This window comes from Trichosurus vulpecula, chromosome 4, assembly GCF_011100635.1.
Source record: "Trichosurus vulpecula isolate mTriVul1 chromosome 4, mTriVul1.pri, whole genome shotgun sequence".
Taxonomy (NCBI): domain Eukaryota; kingdom Metazoa; phylum Chordata; class Mammalia; order Diprotodontia; family Phalangeridae; genus Trichosurus; species Trichosurus vulpecula.
In genome coordinates this window covers 144240436-144261445 of record NC_050576.1, presented here as the reverse complement: position 1 = coordinate 144261445, position 21010 = coordinate 144240436, and the positions used below count along the sequence as shown (strand labels likewise).

Here is a 21010-nt window from a genome sequence, read left to right as displayed (position 1 = left end):
TTAAATCATAAATTTACATTTAACACAATATTTACAGAAATATTCCTATTAGTATTATTGTCATTCCAGTTGAATTATAGCACCAAACAGATTCCTATTGTTATTACTTCATTTTATACCATAGTTAATTTGGTACTGTCATAATTTCAATGTAGGAGTATCATTAACAATAATTATATGATAATATGCTGAGCACACAATATATTGTATCATATTTATAAAACTTTACTTATCCTAAGCCTTCCTGCTGCACAATAATCTTGTTGCCTTTTTTTTTAAATATCTTATCAGAGCTGTCATGATGAGGAAGATGACGATGGTGAAGAAGAAGTTAAGAGTTTTGAAGTAAGAGTGGCATTTTTGTTTTCTCTTTCTACCTGGAAACATTATTTCATAGCTTATAACCGACATTTATGTTTCTTGCTTCATGCTTCCTGCAGCTTATTGTGTCAATGAACTGCATGTTAGAAGCTGAATTGACAAATTTGAGTTCTAACATTTATGGAAAGGGGCAGAGGAAGAGGGGTGGCGGGAGAAGGCAGAACAGTAGAGCAAAATAAAACCCATATGTTCAGAATGAGTGTTTCCCAAGAGCCTCAGAGATACTAGTGCTTCTATTGAACTTTCAAACATTTTGTTACTTGGGAAATAGTTCCCCTTGAAATCCTGATAGAAATGTAATGAGGGAATGTTTTACTGGATCAGAAACATTGCTGGGGTTTATCGTTACACCTTTAATTATTCATGCTTATTATTTTGGCTTAAGCTTTAATGAAAAACATGGATATTTTTAATAATGATTTTTTCCTGAATTTTAAAAAGTCACAAGATTGAAGATTTTGGCCATTTTTGATTTCTGCCAATCAGACCACTCATTCCTTGTACATATGTAGATAATCACACATGGTACAATTTGCATGCATGAGGCAGGGGTGTCAATTTTCTTAGGACTGCATTTTTCTAATATTTATCATACTGATTCTTGTATTTACATATCTTATCTACAGATATATATTTTTGAAACTTTATGATTATTAATCAGTTGCTTTTCCTTAGAGAGGCAGGTAATTATCCACCCCTACATTTATTGAACATTGTTTCTTTTCAAATGAGAAGAATTACTCTTTGCTAACTGTCATTCTTCTCAACTATTGGTTCAATTTCCATTCAGAATTTTTGTTTTAAGAAACCAGTACAAAGAAACAAGATCAAATTAATTTATTTCTCTATTACCTCATTTATGTCTAAATTTTGAAATAGTAGTATGAACACATATCAGCAATCAGCAATAATTATTAAAATACAGTGGATTCATTAAAAAAGATTTTTTAAAAAAACAATACCTTTTCTGGTATTGAGCCTTCTTATAATAGCTATATATATATGCATCTCTGCAATGCTGAAACAAATGATAAAAAAAGATGTGGAAATAAGTAAAGTTACTGACCCCAAAACCCCACACATAAAATTAATATCTTGCCTTTTTATCCAATAAATATGGTAATTTTGAGTCCATCTTTATTGATTGGAGAATAAAGTAAATTTTATTTTTAAAAATTCAAGCAGCAAATGATATTGTCTGAGGTGCACATCATGTATGGTCTATCAGTTGTCTTCAGAGCAATTTTGTGGACACTTGTTTATTGCTATTTTGCTTCTTGTCCTCACCCTTCCTTAAGGTCACAGGATCCCAACGCAGCAAGGTAAAAAATATATATATCTATGTGTATTTGTCTGGGTCTGAGTTTCAGTTTCTTGTGACATTTACCTTTGTTAGACCCAACATCTTGGATGCATTTGTAGAAAAAGTTCTTGAAAATCTTTCTCCAAGTTTGTGGCAGCAACGCAACTTGTCTTATCATTGACTCTCATCTGGATTAAAATAGTATGTTCTTCTTGTTATTTGGAGGAGTCACGATTTCGAAGTTTTGATAGGCATGGTAATGCCTAAGGACTTAAAGATTTGCCAAGAAAAATTATTCTATCTTTTGATATCACCAGATTCATGCTTCATCTGGCTTCGTCTTTCTTGATGTCATTTGACACAATTCTAGTTCTGAGAAAACAAAGTAGGGAATGTTGCTGAAAGTAGATAGTTCACTTTTTCAATGAAATGTCATCATAATGGTATCCTACCATGTAAATTTTAAAATTACTCATAGTAAATGACTGTTTCAAAAAGAGCAGTCCAGGTCTCCATAATCCAAAGTGGTATTTGTAACCCATCATGAAAAACTTTTGCAATACCAGTTTTTTTTTAAGTTCTGCCAAAAGGCAAGTTCTCAGTCCAAAACTACAGATTTAGGCAACTGTGATTTTGTTATTTTTAAGTATTCTCAGGAGCTCGGTGAGGCAGGTGTATCCAAAAAGTAGCATAATGAAAATTTGATTCTTGATTTCAAGGGAGGGTTATCTTCCTTCTAACTAGCTTTTGAGCACCTTTCCTGGTGGTGTCAGCAAATAAGGTTTAGCAGATATGAGATTCTCCCCAAAGGTGTAGGTACCAATGATATGACAAAGACAAAGGATCACTGAGGATTCCTTTCAGTTTTAAGACAGTGGAACAGATATGAGATGGAGATATTTTCTGGATTTGATATTGGGCCTTATCTAATCTGAGACAAATTATAACACTAAAGCATAATCTCTAGATAATGATATTCTTAAACAAGAACATATTTTAGGTGTGTGATGTGTAAGAAAATGTTTTCATGTTCTTACGAGACATATAAGTGTGTTGGACAATATATTGTATGAACCTTGACTACACATAAAATGTTTTAACTATTCTCTGGGGCATTCTGGCCAACTGGATAGAGAGCTTACCTCACAGTAAAAATCTGGTTTAAAGGCCTGCCCTGACACATACTTGCTGTGTAGCTTTGAGTAAATCAGTTAACCTCTCAAGTGTCCTGGTTGTTGTTCAGTCATTTCAGTGGTGTCTGACTCTTCATGATACCATTTGGGGTTTACTTGGCAAAGATACTGAAGCAGTTTGCCATCTCCTTCTCCAGCTCATTTTACAAATGAGGAAACTGAGGCAAACAGGGTTAAGTGACTTTTTCAGGGTCACACAACTGGCAAGTGTTTGAGGTCAGATGTAAACTCAGGAAGAAGAGTTTTCCTGACTCCAGGCGCAGCACTCTGTCTGCTGAGCCACCTTGCTGCCCCTACACAATGCCTCATTTCAGAGAATATTTGCTCTTGCCAGGTGATTGTACCATCAAAATCAGAGGTTCAAGTTAAAAAACAAAATCAGAGGCCCAATTTAAAAAAAAAGCACCATAAAACTGTTCTTTTAGGCTACATATTATTGGTTGAAAAGCAAAAAAATAAAATTAGACAGATAGGTTTCTATTTTATCAAGCTGATACCTAGTCATTCTTTTACCAGTTGTTTTCTTCAAAATGAATGGATATTGTTATATCATGTAGCTACACTCATTGTGAAATTCTTAGCTACTCTTACATTATGTTCCATTAATGAGTTCTAGAAAGAAATATATCTTTTATAATATAATTAATTATTATAAATGGGATATAATTAATAGTTAGTGTCATTTGGTTATATACTGCTGACAATGTTTATCTTTTCACTTCCAAAAGCCAGTGAACCTAACCTGTCCAAGAATCTTTCAGTCATTCAACATTTATTAAGCACCTACTACATGCTAGGCACTATGCTAAGTGCTGGGAATACAAAAAAGAAGCAAATAGACAACAGACAACACCTACAGTCACCTACAGGAGGAAGCAACGAGTAAACAAATATGTTCCAACAAGCTATCTACCAGATAAGTAGGAAATAATTAAAAGAGGAAAGACACTTGAATTAAGAGGGGTTGGAAAAGGCTTCCAGTAGGCGATGGGATTTTAATTGGGACTTAAAGGAAGCCAGGGAAACCAGGGGGGGATATGAGGAAAGAGAGCATTCTAGGTATGTGGGACAGTCAGAGAAAATGCCCAGAGCCAAGAATTGGAGTATCTTTTCATGGAACAGCCAGGAGGCCAATGTCACTGGATCAAAGACTTTATGTTGGGGAGTATGGTATGAGAAGACTGGGAAGGCAGGAGGGATCTAAAAGATGAAGGGCTTTGAATGCTGCACAGTGGATTTTGAATTTGATCCTGGAAGTAATAGGTAGCCCCTGGGGCTTATTGAGTAGGGGGGTGACGTGGTTGGACCTGTGCTTTAAGGGAATCATTTTTGGTGGCTGAATGGAAGATAGATTGGAGTGGAGAGAGACTTGAGGTAGACAGACCCACCAGCAGCCTTTTGTAGTAATCCAGGCATGAGGTGATGAGGGCCTGCACTAGAGTGGTAATAGTGTCAAAGGAAAGAAGGTAGGGTATTTAAAAGATATTGCAAATGTGCTGTCCGCAGGCTTTGGCAACATGGGTAGCAAGAAATAGGAGTCAAGGATGACAACTTGTTTGTGAGCTTGAGGGGCTGGGAGGATGGTCACCCTCTACAGTAACAAAGAAGGTTGTCAGGGGAGAGTTTAGGGGTAAAAATTAGTTCTGTTTTAGATATATTGAGTTTAAAATGTCTATAGTACACCCAGTTTATGATGTCTGAAAGTTAGTTGGAGATGTGAGATAGGTCATCAGAGAGGTTAGGGCAGGATAGGTGTGGAAATTAAATCCATGGGAGTTGATGAGATCACCAAATGAAGCACTATAGATAAAGAGAAGAGGGCCCCAAACAGAATCCTAAGGGAGATCTAGGGTTAGAGGGCATAATCTGAAAGAAGATCCAGCGAAGGAGACTGAGAAGGAGTGGTCAGGTGGGTAGGAGAAGACCCAGAATAGAGTAGTATCCTGAAAACATAGAGAGAAGAGAATATCAAGGAGGGTGATCAGCAGTGTCAGAGGCTTCAGAGAGGTCAAGGACAATGAGAATTGACTAGAATTTATAGTACAGTTGTCACTAACCAAGATATAGGGAAATGTTAAAGAGAAAAGTGACATAAAGAGGAATTACTCTAGGGCAATTGTTTTAATAGTAAATATGAATGAGAAATATTAGAGAAGGAGGTCACAGAAGCGAAACCAAAAACAATGGAGGCTGAACTCTGATGTATATTCAGGAAATGACAACTTATAGGTGTACAGAAGTAATTTGATGGTTATTATCTTACTCAATTTTCTTTTTTGCATTGATAGCTTAATGTTTGGAGCCAATAAGTCTCTTCCACAACGTGTGCATCCTTAACCAGTCTAATATCCCATCTTCAAGTATTCTATTTGTAAATAACTTCTTGTCATTTGGCATTTAAGGTATACTTAACACACACATGCCATCAATTAAACAGTAACATTCATTAATTCATAACTTATTAGCCACTATGTTAGGTATTCTGTACATGAACAATACCTGCTGTTGAAACTATAATAACTGGATAGGCAATCTATATAGTTTTTCCATCAGTACAGATCTCTTGGACAGATACTACAAAAAATGAGTTGGGTCAAGAACCAAACATGAGCAAGAGAGCAGTTTGGATTACATTTGGGAAAATTCCTAATACTTTTAATAATCCCAAGCTGCTTCTTAAAAGCAAGGTCCATCTTCTCAATACCAGTATTATTCTGGGTGGTGTTGTATAGCTTTGTTATTAAATGTTACCAGCTCCAAACAAATGAAACTGATGATAGCTAAAGTGCAGTGAAGACAGATGTGGTGGGTATAAGCAGACTGCAACATATTACATATGTCACTGGAAAATGTAATAGATATAATTGGAGAAATTTATTGTTACAGGGGGGTAGGGAGTCAGGAAAGATGGGCTGATCATGTAGCAAGAATGAAAGATAGCCAATGGACAGTATTTGTGCTACATTTGTATCTAAACAACGTCAAGAGAATTAAAGAAGGTTAATGGACTTTTCCAGGGACACAGCTTGTAAGTGCTAGATTCATTATTTGAACACAGGTATTCCTGATTTTGAGTTCAAGGTACTATCTACTAGGTCACTTGACTAATAGAGCACTGGACTTGGAGTCAGGAAGACCTACATTCAAATCCTTCCTCAGACTTTAAATAGCTCTGTTACCCTTAGCATGTCACTAAACCTCACTCAGACTCAATTTCTTCATCTATAAAATTACAATGATAATAATAATGTTAATAATAATAATATCCTTATACAATTGTTCTGAAGCTCAAATGAGATCAAGCACTTTGCATGCATTAAAATTCTATATAAATGCTAACTAGTATTATTACATCAATGAGATGAAACAAATATTAGAATACCAAAGTGCTAATTATTATCTCAGAACAGGAAGCTATAGAAGAGGAAGAAGACTCCAACTCTGTAGTTAACTATAACTTATAATTCACTTGTGATGGTTTCTCCTTCCATTGCTCTTTAGTAAATTTCCCTCCTACTGAAGTTCCAACTATCCTTCAAGTTGTACTTCAGTTGCTTCCTTCTATATGAAGCCTTCTCTGGTCTTCTCAGATCTTCTGAGTCCTGCAGTCATGCAAGTCTTTCTTAGAACTCTCATGATACTTTTTTTTTGTTATTATTACTATGTACTGAGAAATGTACCTTGTATCAGAATTATTTTTGTAGTGACTTCTCTCTCCTACCAGATTTTAAGCTCCTTGAGGGGATAGGCTGTACTTTATTCCTTTTTATATGCCCGTATATTCTTTTATATGCGAAGCACAGCGTTTTCCGGATAGTTGGCACTCAACAGATATCTTTTGAATAGTAAACAAATTGTTAAACAATAGATAGTATGAACACATGAAAAATGCCCTGTGATTATGTTTTGGGTGACCAATTTTCTAGTACCTGGTTGGTTATTTGTATGAAAATTTAATGTTAACATCTGACATTTGATTTTATTTTATATCCTAATATATTTGGAAACTTCATAAAGTTCTCAGAATCTTACTGAGGGATTATAATAATAAATTTAGAAACAGGGCCCACGTTTGGTAGACAGCCGGTCTACTTTCAAGAACATTGGATTTTGAGTGAGACACTTGGGTTTGGATCCTGCTTAATTTATACTTGTTACCTATGGGATGTTAAGCAAATCATTTAACATCTCTTGGCCTAAGTATCTTCATTTGTTAAACGAGGGAGTTTGATTAGATAATTTCTAAGACTTCTTCCAGCACTTAATTCTATAACCATAAAAGTATACAAACTGCATAGTAATATTCTAATCAGGAGTTTTCTTCTTTAAGTGACAGGCACATATTTAAAGGTAGAATTATTTTCATTTGTGATAGAATTCATTTTCATGGTGAGATTCATTCATTAATTGGTTTCTGATTGAATATAAGCAGACATGGTGTGACATGAAAGGCATCAGAGAATCTCAGGATTTAAAAAAAACACCTCAAACCAGTACCTAGTAAACTAGAGACCCCCCCAGAACATGCCTGCCAAGTGGTTGTTCAACCAGCATCTTCTCAAACACCTTTAGAAAGGAGGAACCTACCACCTCCCTAGGAAATCTGTTACACTTTGGAAGAATTCTAATTGTTAGAAAGTTTTCCCATAAATTATATTTGCTTCTTAGCATCTTTTGCCCATTGCTCCTAGTTCTATCTTCTGCAGCCAAGCAATACAAATCTTGTCCCCTTTCCGCACAATCCTCTTTCAGATACTTGAAAACAGCTGTGTTGGCCCCTCAAATCTTCTCCCATCCACTATTCTTTCATCGACCATTCCTATAATTTATGCTCGTATGATATGATCACCAGACTCATCACTAACCTGGTTCTCTTTCACTTCCCACACCCCAGTCAGCACCCAAACTTCTATCTTTAGGTCTATCTCATTTAGGTTTACCTCATATAAAAATCACAGAGAATTGATGTGTCAGTATTTTGGGATGTACAGAGTATATTTTGAGATTGTAAGCACAAGGAAATATGGGTATAGGTATTAAGCTATATAGCAATATATGTTTAAATATATCTATGTTTATTTTGTATGGTATAATAAACCTAGTTGAAGTATATAATTGTCATATTAACTACATTTAATTCAATTCCCCTTTCCTATTCAAAAGTAGAAATATATTTCATACAGAGATAGCCTTTTCATCATGATATAATTAAAAGAGCATGGTATGAGTCAGAAAACCTAAATTTTAGTCTAAGCTCTGCTATTTATTTTCTTTTTTACCTTGGCCAAATTGACTAATCTCTCTGGGACTTAGTTTCCTTATTTTTAAAATGAGGGATTTGGACTGGATAATATCTAATGTATTTTTAAATTCAGAAATATGGCATTTGTAATCAGTTGCACACAAGAAAAGTCTCTCTCTTCAAATAAATTCTAAAATGGTACTTATAACCATGAAAATGATAACATGAGAGAAGCTTTTTTTGTCCTTCCATTCACTTTTATAGATCATTTTCAGATAAGTCATAATTGAGAGGAAAAAATAACTCCTTTCTACTACAGAAACAGTACTGGAAATTTCCTCCCAAGAGTACAATAAAATTCTTTTAATTGTAGCTACCTGATATCTGAGATGCCAATTTTTACAGCCTATTTCTTGACCAAAATTATTCACAACTGTTATTGAACATGTACACATTTTTTTCCTTTAACATCTAGATGAGAAGATCCTCTTTACCATGTACCCTATGTTACTCTAGTTAGCCATCTTGTTTTCTATTTTCTATTTTTCCTACATATATACATATACATATATATATATGTGTATATGTGTGTGCATTTCTTAGGAGAGGAAATGTAGAGTGGATATTTTCTTTATTGTGCTACATAATCCTTGTTTTATATTTTCTTTCACAAAATTTCATTTGTATATCTTGTTTTTTGCATCACAAAATTTCCCCCCAGTATCATTTTCCCACTACCAAGTAGGCATTGCATATAACAATGAATTTTTTAAAGAAAGGGGGCAGGATCACCAGAGTGATTGAGAAAGTCTGAAAATATGTGCAGCATACAATATTCCACACTGGTGGACATTGTTGGCTAACCTAAAGAATGTGACTTAACAGCATTTTTGATCATTTTATGTTGTTGTTCAGTTGTTTTAGTTGTGTCCAACTCTTCGTGACTTGATTTAGGGTTTTCTTGGCAAAAATACTGGACTGGTTTGCAATTTCCTTCTCCAGCTCACTTTATAGATGAGAAAACTGAGGCAAACAGGGTTAAATGACTTGCCCAAGGTCACATAGCTAGTAAGTGTCTGAGGCCAGTTTTGAACTCAGGAAGGTGAGTCTTCCTGACTTCAGGCTCCATACTCTATTACTCCATACTCTAGCAGTGGCTCCACCTTGAACCATTCCTTTGGTAGTTTAGTATTGTAGAAGCTGTCAGCAAGATCTTCAGTTATAAAAGCTGTTTCATCTTAGCTGCATATCCTCTTTTTAATGTACTTTTTAAAGTAATTGAGAATGAGCTGAATGTTCCACAAACATTCCTGCAAAAACATAATTGTTCATAATATCTGATCACATTTCTGTATTCTAAATAATATAGAAGTATAATTTAGAAAATCCATTCCACTTTTTGTTGATTTAATCTTCTGAATTTTCAATCAAATAAAAAAAGTGCATATCAACTGCACTGTGTCTAGTATATAGTATGAATGCTTGTTCCCTTCACTTCCCTTCCCTCTTTCCTTCAATAAGTTTATTTCTTCTCATACTTTTTATTGTTCATGACAGTCTATTTGCAATTACTTGCTACAGGATTTTAACACAAAAAACTTGGATAAAACTTGTGATAGCAAGTAAGATGTCATATGAAGTGGACTTCTAAGATTCCAATTATTATAGTTGTTAAATGCTTAAGAAATATCCATGCTAGAATAATGCTAGAGTTGGACAATTTCACATTGGTCATTTGTAAGGATGTCTTTTTGATATTGAGAAATGAAAGTGTAGAAAAATTTTAGTAATATTGAAGAGTAGAGCACAAGGAGAAATTGTTATGATGGAATGTGAAAATCAAATTAGTTGAACATCAAACTAAAATATTTTAATCAGTGTAACTTGTATTTATATGTATTTTCTTCTAAAGAGCTCGTTGACTAAAATTGAATGTATACAAAAAGAATATTGATGTTGTGTTGGCTTTTGCATCTTTTCATATGACAAAACTACCGAATACTGTATTACCTATAGTTTAATTTTCTTTAGATTACTTCAGCAAAAACTATTAACATTGCAAGATACTTTCATGTAACCAATTTTTCAACATGAGTTTATAAATTATTTATTATGTATATTCAAAGTATTGAATAAAGAGGACAACATAATTGTTTTCTCTATAATGTAAACATAATTTCATTTTCTACAAAGAAGTAACATATTCCAAAAGCCTAGATTTTTAGTATCTATAGCACTACAGAGTATCCAAATCTCTTTTTTGTTTTTTACAGTAATGATTTGAATCATAATCATTAGCAAGTTCTTGCCACTTTATTTCTTTCCATCTTTCTTGCATGTAATTATCAAATTCAGTTTCTGTCAGTAGCTTTTTATTATTCTGTTTAGAAAGTAAAAAATTCATCCTGTACAAATCTTCTCTATATCTCTAGTATATTGTGAGTCCTTTAAAATACATCAAATAAAATAATATTAAAACATTATTTCCTCTTGGATTTAGAAATATATAATTCAGTTCTTAAAAGTGCATTCTCTTTTAGATCATAACTTGCTTCCTTAAAATGTATAGTAGAAATCTTAAGGTAAATATGATGATATTTTTCTCAACAAACATGGAAGACTTGAAAAAAACTATACAACTATACTGAAGATTATTGGGCCCTATAGGAACCATACCAGTCAGATTCAAATCATCAACTTTTAGCTGCAATTGCCACTTGTAAATTCCAGCAAAGTACTGAAGATTGTCCTTCCTGAAAGAAGGAATCTACTGTATTGGTCAAAAAATTCTAGTTTAAAATACACATAACCTTTTCTACTCTGGAAAATAGGATTAGAAAAACTCTGACTGCCAAGAAATAAAGGACCATTGTTATTTCTGCTTCTTGTTTTCTTCTCTCTTCTTGATCTTAACTTTAGGCAGACTATTGAAGATGCAAAAGGACTGTGCTCTTTGTTGAGAATTGTCTTATTTTGTTTCACTTCTTTAGTGCCAGTAGCTTGAGATACACTCACAAAGTATGAGATAGAGATTTGATTGCAAAGTTGTTACACTGAAAAGAAACTGTTATTTGATTTGTATTTCAAATTCAGATATTCAGATCACATCTCTTGTCTCACTGATAAATGAATCTACTCTTGAGAGCTTCATCACTACCTATTTGTGATAACATCTAATGATTCTTAATTCTCTCACTTTTTAAAATCAATACTCTTTGTCTGGGGATAAATTTAAATTAACTTTATTTTTTCAAAATGCTTCCCTTCTTCTATAACCCTGGCAAAATTCCAGAAGTATAGAATAACCATGTAGTCATTTTAATTTGAGATTGTATTAAAATTCTGAAATTAAAAACAACTTCTCACACTAAGATATGCCTTTTCTGTTTTTAACCAAGTCTGTGATTTAATTGATAAAGAAAATTCTCAGTGAAGAATTCCTTCTACCAATAAAGTTTGGCACATGCTAATTCGTAATTTTAGAAAATTGCTTGGGGGGTAGTGAGAAGTTAAGTTTTTTGTCTAGAGCCACACAGTATGTATGAGAGGCAGGACTTGAGCCAAAGTGTTTCTTACTCCAAGGCCATCTTTCCATCATGTGCTGCCTTTCACAAATCAAAAGCTATCCTAAGTAAAAAAATAGAAATAAAAATAAAAACTGCCTCCATAGGATGATTTCTAGGAATATCAGTTGTCTGTTTCCATTTGACAATTACTTTACAATATCCTGGATTTTATTCTGATTATGGTAACTCTTTAAAAAATTAAATCATTCACCTAACATACCAAAATTATAGCACTTTCCTAAAATATGGGAGGAAAAAACTATGAACTAGAAAGTAAAATATAGTGAATTGTATTTTTCCCCTGGCTCTGATATCCTAAAGAATATGAATCTTATTTTCTTCCACTTAGGTCCCACTTATTATCCTACACTTTTTTTTACAAGACTTTAAAGTTATGATGTACTTTTCAGTAATAAGGGATTCAATGAAATAGACTAGGCGATTCTTAGAAAAAACAATGCAGTAAAGAAGAATTACTGATTGCCACTCAATCTAAAAATGTAGCCATTAATAGTGTATAGTAGGGATAAGATTGACCTGGCAGATCTTCTCACTCGGTATACCTTTTGCCTGGATGCTTACTCAAGTGAGTCTTTTTGTCTTCCAAAAAAGTATACACAAATGACCCCAGTGCTAGGTGCTGTATATACAAAGCAATAAATAGAGTCTAAAAATGGTGTTTACAGTCAGTGTACTTTGTCACATTCAGCCAGGAATTTAAAATTTTTAATCCAAGATGTTCCATCTTTGAGCATTTCTACTCACCTATGCCCATGTTTGGTGGTTGTCTGTCAAGTCAACCTGAGGCCTGTCTTCATTTGTTCTCTTGTACCAATGCAGGAACTGGCCCTTTTTCTGCCTACATCTCTTCTCATCCCTTGGTTTTTTTGCTGGTGGAGATGATATGGTGTTTGCCTTAATGTATTTTCTTACCACTCTTTTATTGAAAAGCTCTTCTTTGAACAAAACATAAGTCATTTAAGCTGGAAGTGAACACTGTAAGCAGCTTTAGCAGTAGAAGGAAAATAAAAGATTGTTGGGTCTAAAAAGAAGAATCAAATGTTGCTCCTCAGTTTTTTAAGCAGCACCTGAAGAGCAGACAAAAGGGTTTTCTTTCAGTTTTCCTGAAACTGTGTTGTAACAACAATATAGTTTTGTGTATGTGTGTGTGGTTTTGTTTCCGTTTTGTTTTTTGACTTCACAGGAAGAGGTTTAAACATGAAGGCAAACCTTTTAGATGTTAGCATGGCTACATATAAAGCAAAGCTGCCTCTTTTTTTTCTTTTCTATGCTTCCATTTAGGCCTATCACATAATTTAAGAAAAAAATAAAACTTAACCACAGGAGTGCTAACTGTAGTGTGAAAAAAAAAAACCTGATCAATTTTGTTTTCGCAGCACGATATTATCAAAGATTTAAGAAACAAATTTGCCAGCCTCGGCGAGAACTCTCTGGTAACAGCATAAATGTCTGTGTTGGTTGCTTTTGATTTAAAGGTTTCTTTTTTCATTTGTTTGAGCCCATTTATTTTCCCCCTCCTTTTAGTTTACTTTATTTTTCATATTATGTAACTAGCAAGCCTTCATTTTTTAAACCTCTTCCATCTTCCAGTGTCTATTTTCCGTACTTTGGATGGAAAGTTTATGGCAGCAAAGCTGTCACTCTGGCTACTTCTGCTGCAGCTGTTCCTGCTCTTAGGTCATATATGTTTTGGCCGTTGTGTTTTTGGACATGATACTAATTGACTGTTTCATGTCCCATTGACTAAGCTTTTCTACCACGCCATTCTGATGGACTCGCTGTCAAAGGGCTCTATGCAACTTTCATTTTGCAACTTATACTGCTTAGTCCCGTCTCAATTCTCCAGCGAACTGGATTGCTCAAGTGAATGATCATACCAGTCTTGAACTTGCTGTGCCTTTATATTTTATTTTTATTTTCTTCTTTATGTTTTCAGTGGTAGTTTAAATGGAAAAGAACAAACTTCAATCATTGCTCCAGCAGCGCCATGCAGTATCGTTTGTTACCACAAGAGAATGCAAAATATAAAGGCACATTGCATTCTTTATTCTTTGGGGGTCAATGTGATTGGGGTGATCAGTATGGAGAAGCACACTACTTAGTTGAAATCTACCTCTTTTTTATATTAGCTTTCAATTTTGGTTAAACTCCAAGATGTCTCAGATCAAGCTTTTCTGTGATTCACTGACAACTTGCAACTCGAGTCATTTGCTGAGCAGTATCAAGTTATGGTCCATGTCATGGGAGATTACTAAAAATGTGAAAAATAAATGCACAAAAACACAATTGAAAAAGTGCAAGTTTAATGAAGTACTACAAAACTGTGATACATGCTTTGGGCTGATCGAACAATTCACAATTGAGAAAATCCATCCTAATAAACCAGCACTAAATATATTGAGAAAAGTAAAAAAGGGGAAAAAATGAGTTGAATATGTTGGTATCTGTTCAGTAACATTGTTTGTGTTGAAATGGTTCATAATGTTGTCATAGAGCCCATACATGAAGAAATGACTTTAAAAATTATGGTCTTTGGACATTTTTTATGTTCACTGATGACCACAACATAAATGATTGGGATTTGTGTTCAGGAAAAAGAAATGGAAAAGCAAAAACTCCTGTACCAGCAAGCACGATTACATGACAGAGGGGCTGCTGAAATGGTGCTACAAACAATTAGTGCCAGCAAAGGTAAGGACCTGTAAAAGGGTCTCCTTAAATAACCTTCTTTCCCCATTGTGATCTCTTTATGTAAATTTCTTATTTATTTCCACATTTAATGGGCATTTTAGTCTCCTATTTATTAAATTTCAATTTTCATCATTTATTGAACCCTCAGCTTACTTTTCCTTTTCCCTCATCTATAAAGGTCTTCTCTCAGAACTCTTACAGAAAAAAACCTGATGTCTCTTAACATTTTGAAATCTGTCCATTATGTCAATTAACAAGTATTTTTAAAAAAAATCTGTTATGTGCTAGGCACTGGGAATAGAAATTGAAAAGTAAGATCATACTTGCCCTCAAAAAGCTTACTTTATGACAGGAGAATATAATACATTCCCAGAAAATAAAATAAAGGTTACATACAAAATAAATACACAGCACTTTAGGGGAAGATGTTTAAGGGGCAATCAAAAAGGACCTCTTGAAGGAGATGAGCCTTAAATTGAACCTTGAAGGGAACTAGGGATTCCAAGAAGTAGAAGGGAGGAGGTAGCATCCCAGGTATGAAGAATAGCTGAGGCAAAAGGTCCAGAGGCAGGGTTTACAATGTACTATTCATATAGAACAAGACAGTTGAGATGGAGCACATACTGTCTAAAAAGGAGGAATGTGTCATCAACCTGAAAATATAGGCCAGAGCCAGATTGTGAAGGGCTTTAAATTCCAGATATATTCCAGATAAAATTCATATGTTACTATGTTCTAGAGGTAATGGAAGTCCAGTGATATGGTCAAACTTAAGCTTTAGGAATATCAGTTTGGCAGCAATGTGGAGGCTGGATTGTAGAGGGCAGAAGTTGGATATAGGAAGCCAAATAAGAAGCTATTGCAGTAGTCCAGGCAAGAAGTGATGAGAGCCTAGACTAAGATTGTTATGGTATAAGTAGAGAGAAAACAGTTGTGAGAGATGCTTAGGAGATGAAATCAACAAGGTTTGGCAAAGAATTGGATATGCAAAGTGGGAAAGAATGAAAAGTCAAGGATGATTCCTAGATTGTAAACCTGGTAGAGGAATCAAAGGTGGTACCTTTGATAGATAGAAACAGAGAAATTAAGAGGAAGAGTCGGTTTCGGGGTGAAGAGAAATGTTATAGGGTTAAATCGCTTACTTAGCAAACTGATCATCGAAATAACAGTTCTTGATGCTAGTATTTTTCATTAATTAGTCATTATCCAAAGTTTTCTTGTAGATCTGTGTGGTCAGATCTTCAAGCATATGTTGATATGATATATGTAAGATTCTTGCATTATTAATGTTAGTAACCACCATGTTAATTTAATGAGGAAACTAGCATGTGCTGAAATGGGGAGGGAAGTGGCTCCTCTATTAAGTATGCACAGAAACAAATTCACCAAGTCTCCATGTGAATTAGTACAAGGTGGATCATATGCTCTGTCAGCATGCTCTAAGAACCCATCCCTTATTGTCCATTTGTTGCATTATACTCATGATGCGAATTATTGAAAAAATAATTTGCAGTAAAAAATAATTATATAGTTGTGGAGATGATTTTTATTTCTGATATGAGTATGAAAAATTCAAATATTAATATACCATATGGTGCAGTTAACTTAATTTTTAAGATCTATCAATATTAAGTAGATCTTCATAAAGATCTTACTTTTAAAAAATCTTTATAACGAAGTCTTATTCCATATATATTATTCTTAAAATTATTTCATCAAAATGCCTTCAGTTTTTGTAACCCAAGGCTTTAGTCTACTATTATTTTAAAAATGTCAGTCCTTTAGGCCTAATATACCCTAATTTTTTATCTTTCCTAGATAGTTTTTTTTTTCTCCCCCTAGATAGGATACCATGTTGAGTTTATTTTGCAGACAGAGAAGCTGATATCAAAGTTCCACAATAGATATTTTTTCTTTTATTAAATAAGTTAGTCTACTTCTGTTCTGTAAACAAACATGTAAGGCAATGATAGTGATGTTGTGTTGAATAGTACTATGGTATTATTACTACCATCATTGCTGGTCAATAAGGTAACATAAAAGAAAAATAATAATTATATAAATAAACACTAGTTGGTACTGCATGTGTGTAGTCAGAATAAATTAGTACAATAGAATTAAAGTGATCTAGAAAATAATGCGTTTATATTTTTGAGGTGAAACTGGACCAATGGTAGCTGCTACCCTGAAGCTCGGAATTGCCATCTTAAATGGGGGAAACTCTACAGTACAACAGGTAATTTCTTAAAATCTTTCTAATTTTACCATGGTCTGGTTAATGTAGCATTAGTCACTACGTAATATAGCGTTCTAAATGAATAGAACATATAATCAGAGATTTGGTAAATAGGGCAGTCAGGAAAACCTGATTCAAAAAATATCTCTGATACTATGACCATGACCAATTTATTTAACTCTTTTGAGTCTCAGCTCTCATTTATAAAATACTTGTACCTACTTTGCAAGGGTATAAGAATATAATGAGATAATTAATGTATTTACGATACTTTGTAAATTTTGAAATGGCATATGCATTGTTACTACATGATACACTAATATTATACAGTCAGATTCTCCCACTTCTCATCTCCCTCACTAATAATCAGTTAGGTTCTTTTAAGTGAATGGTAGAGTTAAAATCACCTGATAAAGGTAAACTCACCTGAATACTTATTACTATATTGAATTTTTTAAATGGCTACCCCTAAGCCACTTAGTGACATCAATTTAAATACTACATTTCTTTTCATTTTATTTGAATTGATATAGTTTTTACAACATTTTCATTCTCAGATATCTCTCTCCCCTACCCAGTGAGTCTTCCCTTGAAACAATTTTTATTAAAAAAGCAAAAAAAAGCAATAAATAAATAACATGAATGATCACATTAACTAAATTTACAGTATATGAAATATTCCACACCAATAATCCCTCACTTTTATAAAGGAGGGAGAAACAAGTATTTCCCCATCAATTACACAATATTCTCTTTGTTGTTCTTTCAATTTCCATTGTTGTAGTCATTGTATAGATTATTTTCTTGGTTGTGCTCACTTAACATTGATTGATCATATGGCTTCTCATGCCTCTCTGAATTCTTCATATTCATTATTTTTATGGCACACTGATTTTCTGTCCTGTTCATCTAATATCATTTGTTTAGCTATTTCCCAATCAATAGGTGTCTGCTTTTTTCCAGTTCTTTGTTCCCATAAGTAGTGATTCGGTGACTCTTTTAGTCTATATGGAACTTCTTTTTCCACCTTTGACCACTTTGGAGTATGTGACTAACAGTGGGACCTCTGGGTACTTTAGTCATTTCTTTAAGCAAAATTCCAAATTACTTTATAGAATGGATGAAGCAGTTCATGACACCAAAAATAGAACATTCATGAAACTGTCTTTCCATAGTCCCACCACCATTCATTCTTCACATCTTTTGTCACCTTTGCCAGGTCTCTAGGCATGAGGTAGAACCTCAAGAGTTGTTCTAATTTGTATTTCTTTTGTTAGTGATTTGAAGCATCTTTTCACACAGTTGTTAATAATTTGCCACTCTTTTGAGAACTATTTTTTTCCATGTCATTTGACCACTTGGAGAATGGCTTTTGATCTTATCTATTTTTTTAGTTGCCCATATTTCTAGGTGATCTCTTCTCAGAGAAATTTGAAAATTGAAAAATATTTCTTTTTCACAGTTGAAAGCTTCCTTTCTTATCATGCATTTCATATCATGTATATCAATCTAAGGATATGATTGTAAATTAACTTACTTTGGTAGTAAAGAAGTCATCGCATTTTCATACCCATATGGTTATTTTGTCTCAATTAAGTTTTTTTCTTTTCATATCTTGCATTTGTATAATTCTGCTAATGCCTACATTTTATATCAGAACTAGAGCTAATATGAAAACAGGGAAGCCACTCTTTAAGAACCCTGCTTGCTTATGGAATATGAGAAAGTTATTTTATAGCTGTCCAGAATATGCTGTGATCTAGAAAAATCATCAGCATGTCTGGGCTATATTAATTTAAAGAAGAAAAGAAAGAGAGAGAGAAAGAGAGGGAGAGGGAAAGGGAGCAGGAGAGGGAGGGAGGGAGGGAAAGAGAGAGAGAGAGAGAGAGAGAGAGAGAGAGAGAGAGAGAGAGAAAGCAACAAGAAATTGTATTCAAAATAACTGCAAAATACATTACGTATCTGGGAAATAACACACATAAGACTTATCTAATACACATACTAAATATGCATCGCAAAAATAAAGGCAGATTTGAAATACTGTTGAGAGTAACTGTTCTTAGTTTGATCATGTCAATATAATAAAAATGATAATACTGTCTAGATTAAATTACAAATTTGATGCCATTCCAGTCAAATTATCAAGAGGCTACTTTTTAGAATTTGGCAAAATAATAAAATAATTTACTTGAAGGAAAAATGGTCCAGAATCTAGATGGAAATTATGATGAAAAACTACAAATGGCAGACATATCCAGACTTCAAGATATGTTATAAATGGTTATCATCAAATATTTTTGATGGTGCCTAAACATGAGTTGAATCCACATACACACACACACCCCAAACAAGAAATATAAAGCAATCAAAAATAATGGTTTCGATAAACCTAATTACAAATTCCTCATCCCAATTGACAAGTGGTGAAATGATAGGAAGAAATAATTCTCAAAAGAAGAATGACTCCCTTTTAAAAATGGACTTCTGAAGAAGACTGGAAAGCAGTTTGGTAGAGATTGGGGTTCAACCACCATTTCATACTATTAATCACAATAAACTCAAAATGAATTTGTGACCTGACTATCAAATATCATACCATGAAAAAATTATATCAGAGAATTTTCATAATTGTGGCTAGACAGAAAACTCTTAACCAAACCAAGGAATAGAGGCAATCATAAAACATAAAATAGGCATTTTGACTTCATAAATTTTTAATTTTTTCATAAATAAAATCAGTGAAGATAAAATTAGAAAAAAATGGTAGAATAGGAAAAACATTTGCATCAAATGTCACTAGTAAAAGTCCTACATAATAAAGTTATACAGGAAAATGACAAAAATGTTGCACCAAGAATCATTCCCTGGTAGATCTCTTTGATGAACAGATAAGTAGTCAAAAGATATTAGCAAACTGTTTCAAAAGAAGACTTGTAAAATCTAAATGAAGGCACCTAAGTGACACAATAAATAGAGCACCGGGGCCTGGAGTCAGAACGACCTGAGTTCAAATGTAGCCTCTGACACTTACTAAATGTGTGACCCTGGGCAAGTTGCTTAACCCAATTTGCCTTTATTTCCTCATCTGTAAAATGAACTGGAGAAAGAAATGGCAAACCACTTCAGTATCTTTGCTAAGAAAACCCCAAATGGGGTCATACACAACTGAAACAACTAAACAACAAAAACTTCTAATGGCCACATAAAAGCATGGTCCAAATCACAAAAGAGTAAATATGAAAATTATATAATTTGCAATTTATGCAAATTATATAAAAACTATGAAGTTTCACCTTTCCCTGTGTAAATTGACAAAGATAGTGGGCAGCTAGGTGGCATTATATAAATGTTAGATATTATTATTATTATTATTATTATTATTCAATGAGACCAATCAATGTGGCAGAGACATGGGAAAACAGACACACTGATGAACTGTTAGTACTATCTGAACTGTTCCATCTGTTCTGGATTTCACTTTGGAATTGTACATAATTGGGGGGGGAAGGGAGGAGAAAAGGGAACAAGCAGTTATTAGGCACGTACTGTGTGTCATATGCTGTGCTAAGCACATTACAAATATTCCTTCATTTAATCCTCACAACAGACCTCTGTATCAGCAAGGTATATCAGTAAGGCAAGATTCATGACCTTGAGGATGACCATGAACATTCCTGAATGGTTCAGAATCACAAAGTATGAAAAACTCTCTATGTAGAAGGCAGAGGAAGTATAACATTTATTTAGACTCCAGAGGATCAAATCCAAGAACCAATACCCCCAATTCATTATAGTAGCAGTTATACTCCAAAACCAGTAAGCCCACCTCAATGTAGTAACAGAAATTATAACACAGTATTATAGCAAAGAACCAAAGAACCTTCCTGCGACTAGGGCCTTTCTGTAAACAATCACTCATGAATCCTAACTCTCCACTCCACTTCTGCAGCTCTGCTGACTCTGGTTCTCTCAATGTCTGTTCTTCAGCGCCCTCTTGATGTCTGCTGTCCCAGTGTCTTCCTCTCAGTTCTGCTACTCTCAGTTCTGTTCCTCTTCAATTCTCTTCTCCTCTTCAATTCTGGGCTCTCCTTTTATACAGTCCTAGCCAGCATCAGATTGGCCAGAACTCAGGTCTCTGACTGGCTGAATTCATGGTTGACTAGAACTCAGTGCACATACCACTGGCTCCTGCCTTAGCAACTCCCCTTAGGGTCCTGAAGGCTTCACGCCCACATGGGCTTAGCACCTAGTAAGTAGAGGCTTTAGGCCTATTTACAAACAAAGATATAATCAAGCTTTCCTACCTAGGCCCACCAGAGACCTATTGAATGGGTGGGGAAGATCTTCCAACACATCAATACTACACAAGGAAGTAAT

At 34.1% G+C, this 21010-nt stretch overlaps 1 protein-coding gene across 5 annotated transcripts in view; it reads left to right on the top strand.

The window, feature by feature from the left end:
- RYR2 (ryanodine receptor 2) overlaps window positions 1-21010 on the top strand; it is an 828134-nt gene that overhangs the window by 703434 nt on the left and 103690 nt on the right. For all 5 annotated transcript variants that reach the window (XM_036753924.1, XM_036753927.1, XM_036753925.1 and 2 more), the window contains 3 exons: window positions 292-345; window positions 14298-14397; window positions 16554-16633. In XM_036753924.1, coding sequence (XP_036609819.1) covers window positions 292-345; window positions 14298-14397; window positions 16554-16633 — 234 coding nt within the window. The remainder of the gene's footprint in view (window positions 1-291; window positions 346-14297; window positions 14398-16553; window positions 16634-21010) is intronic.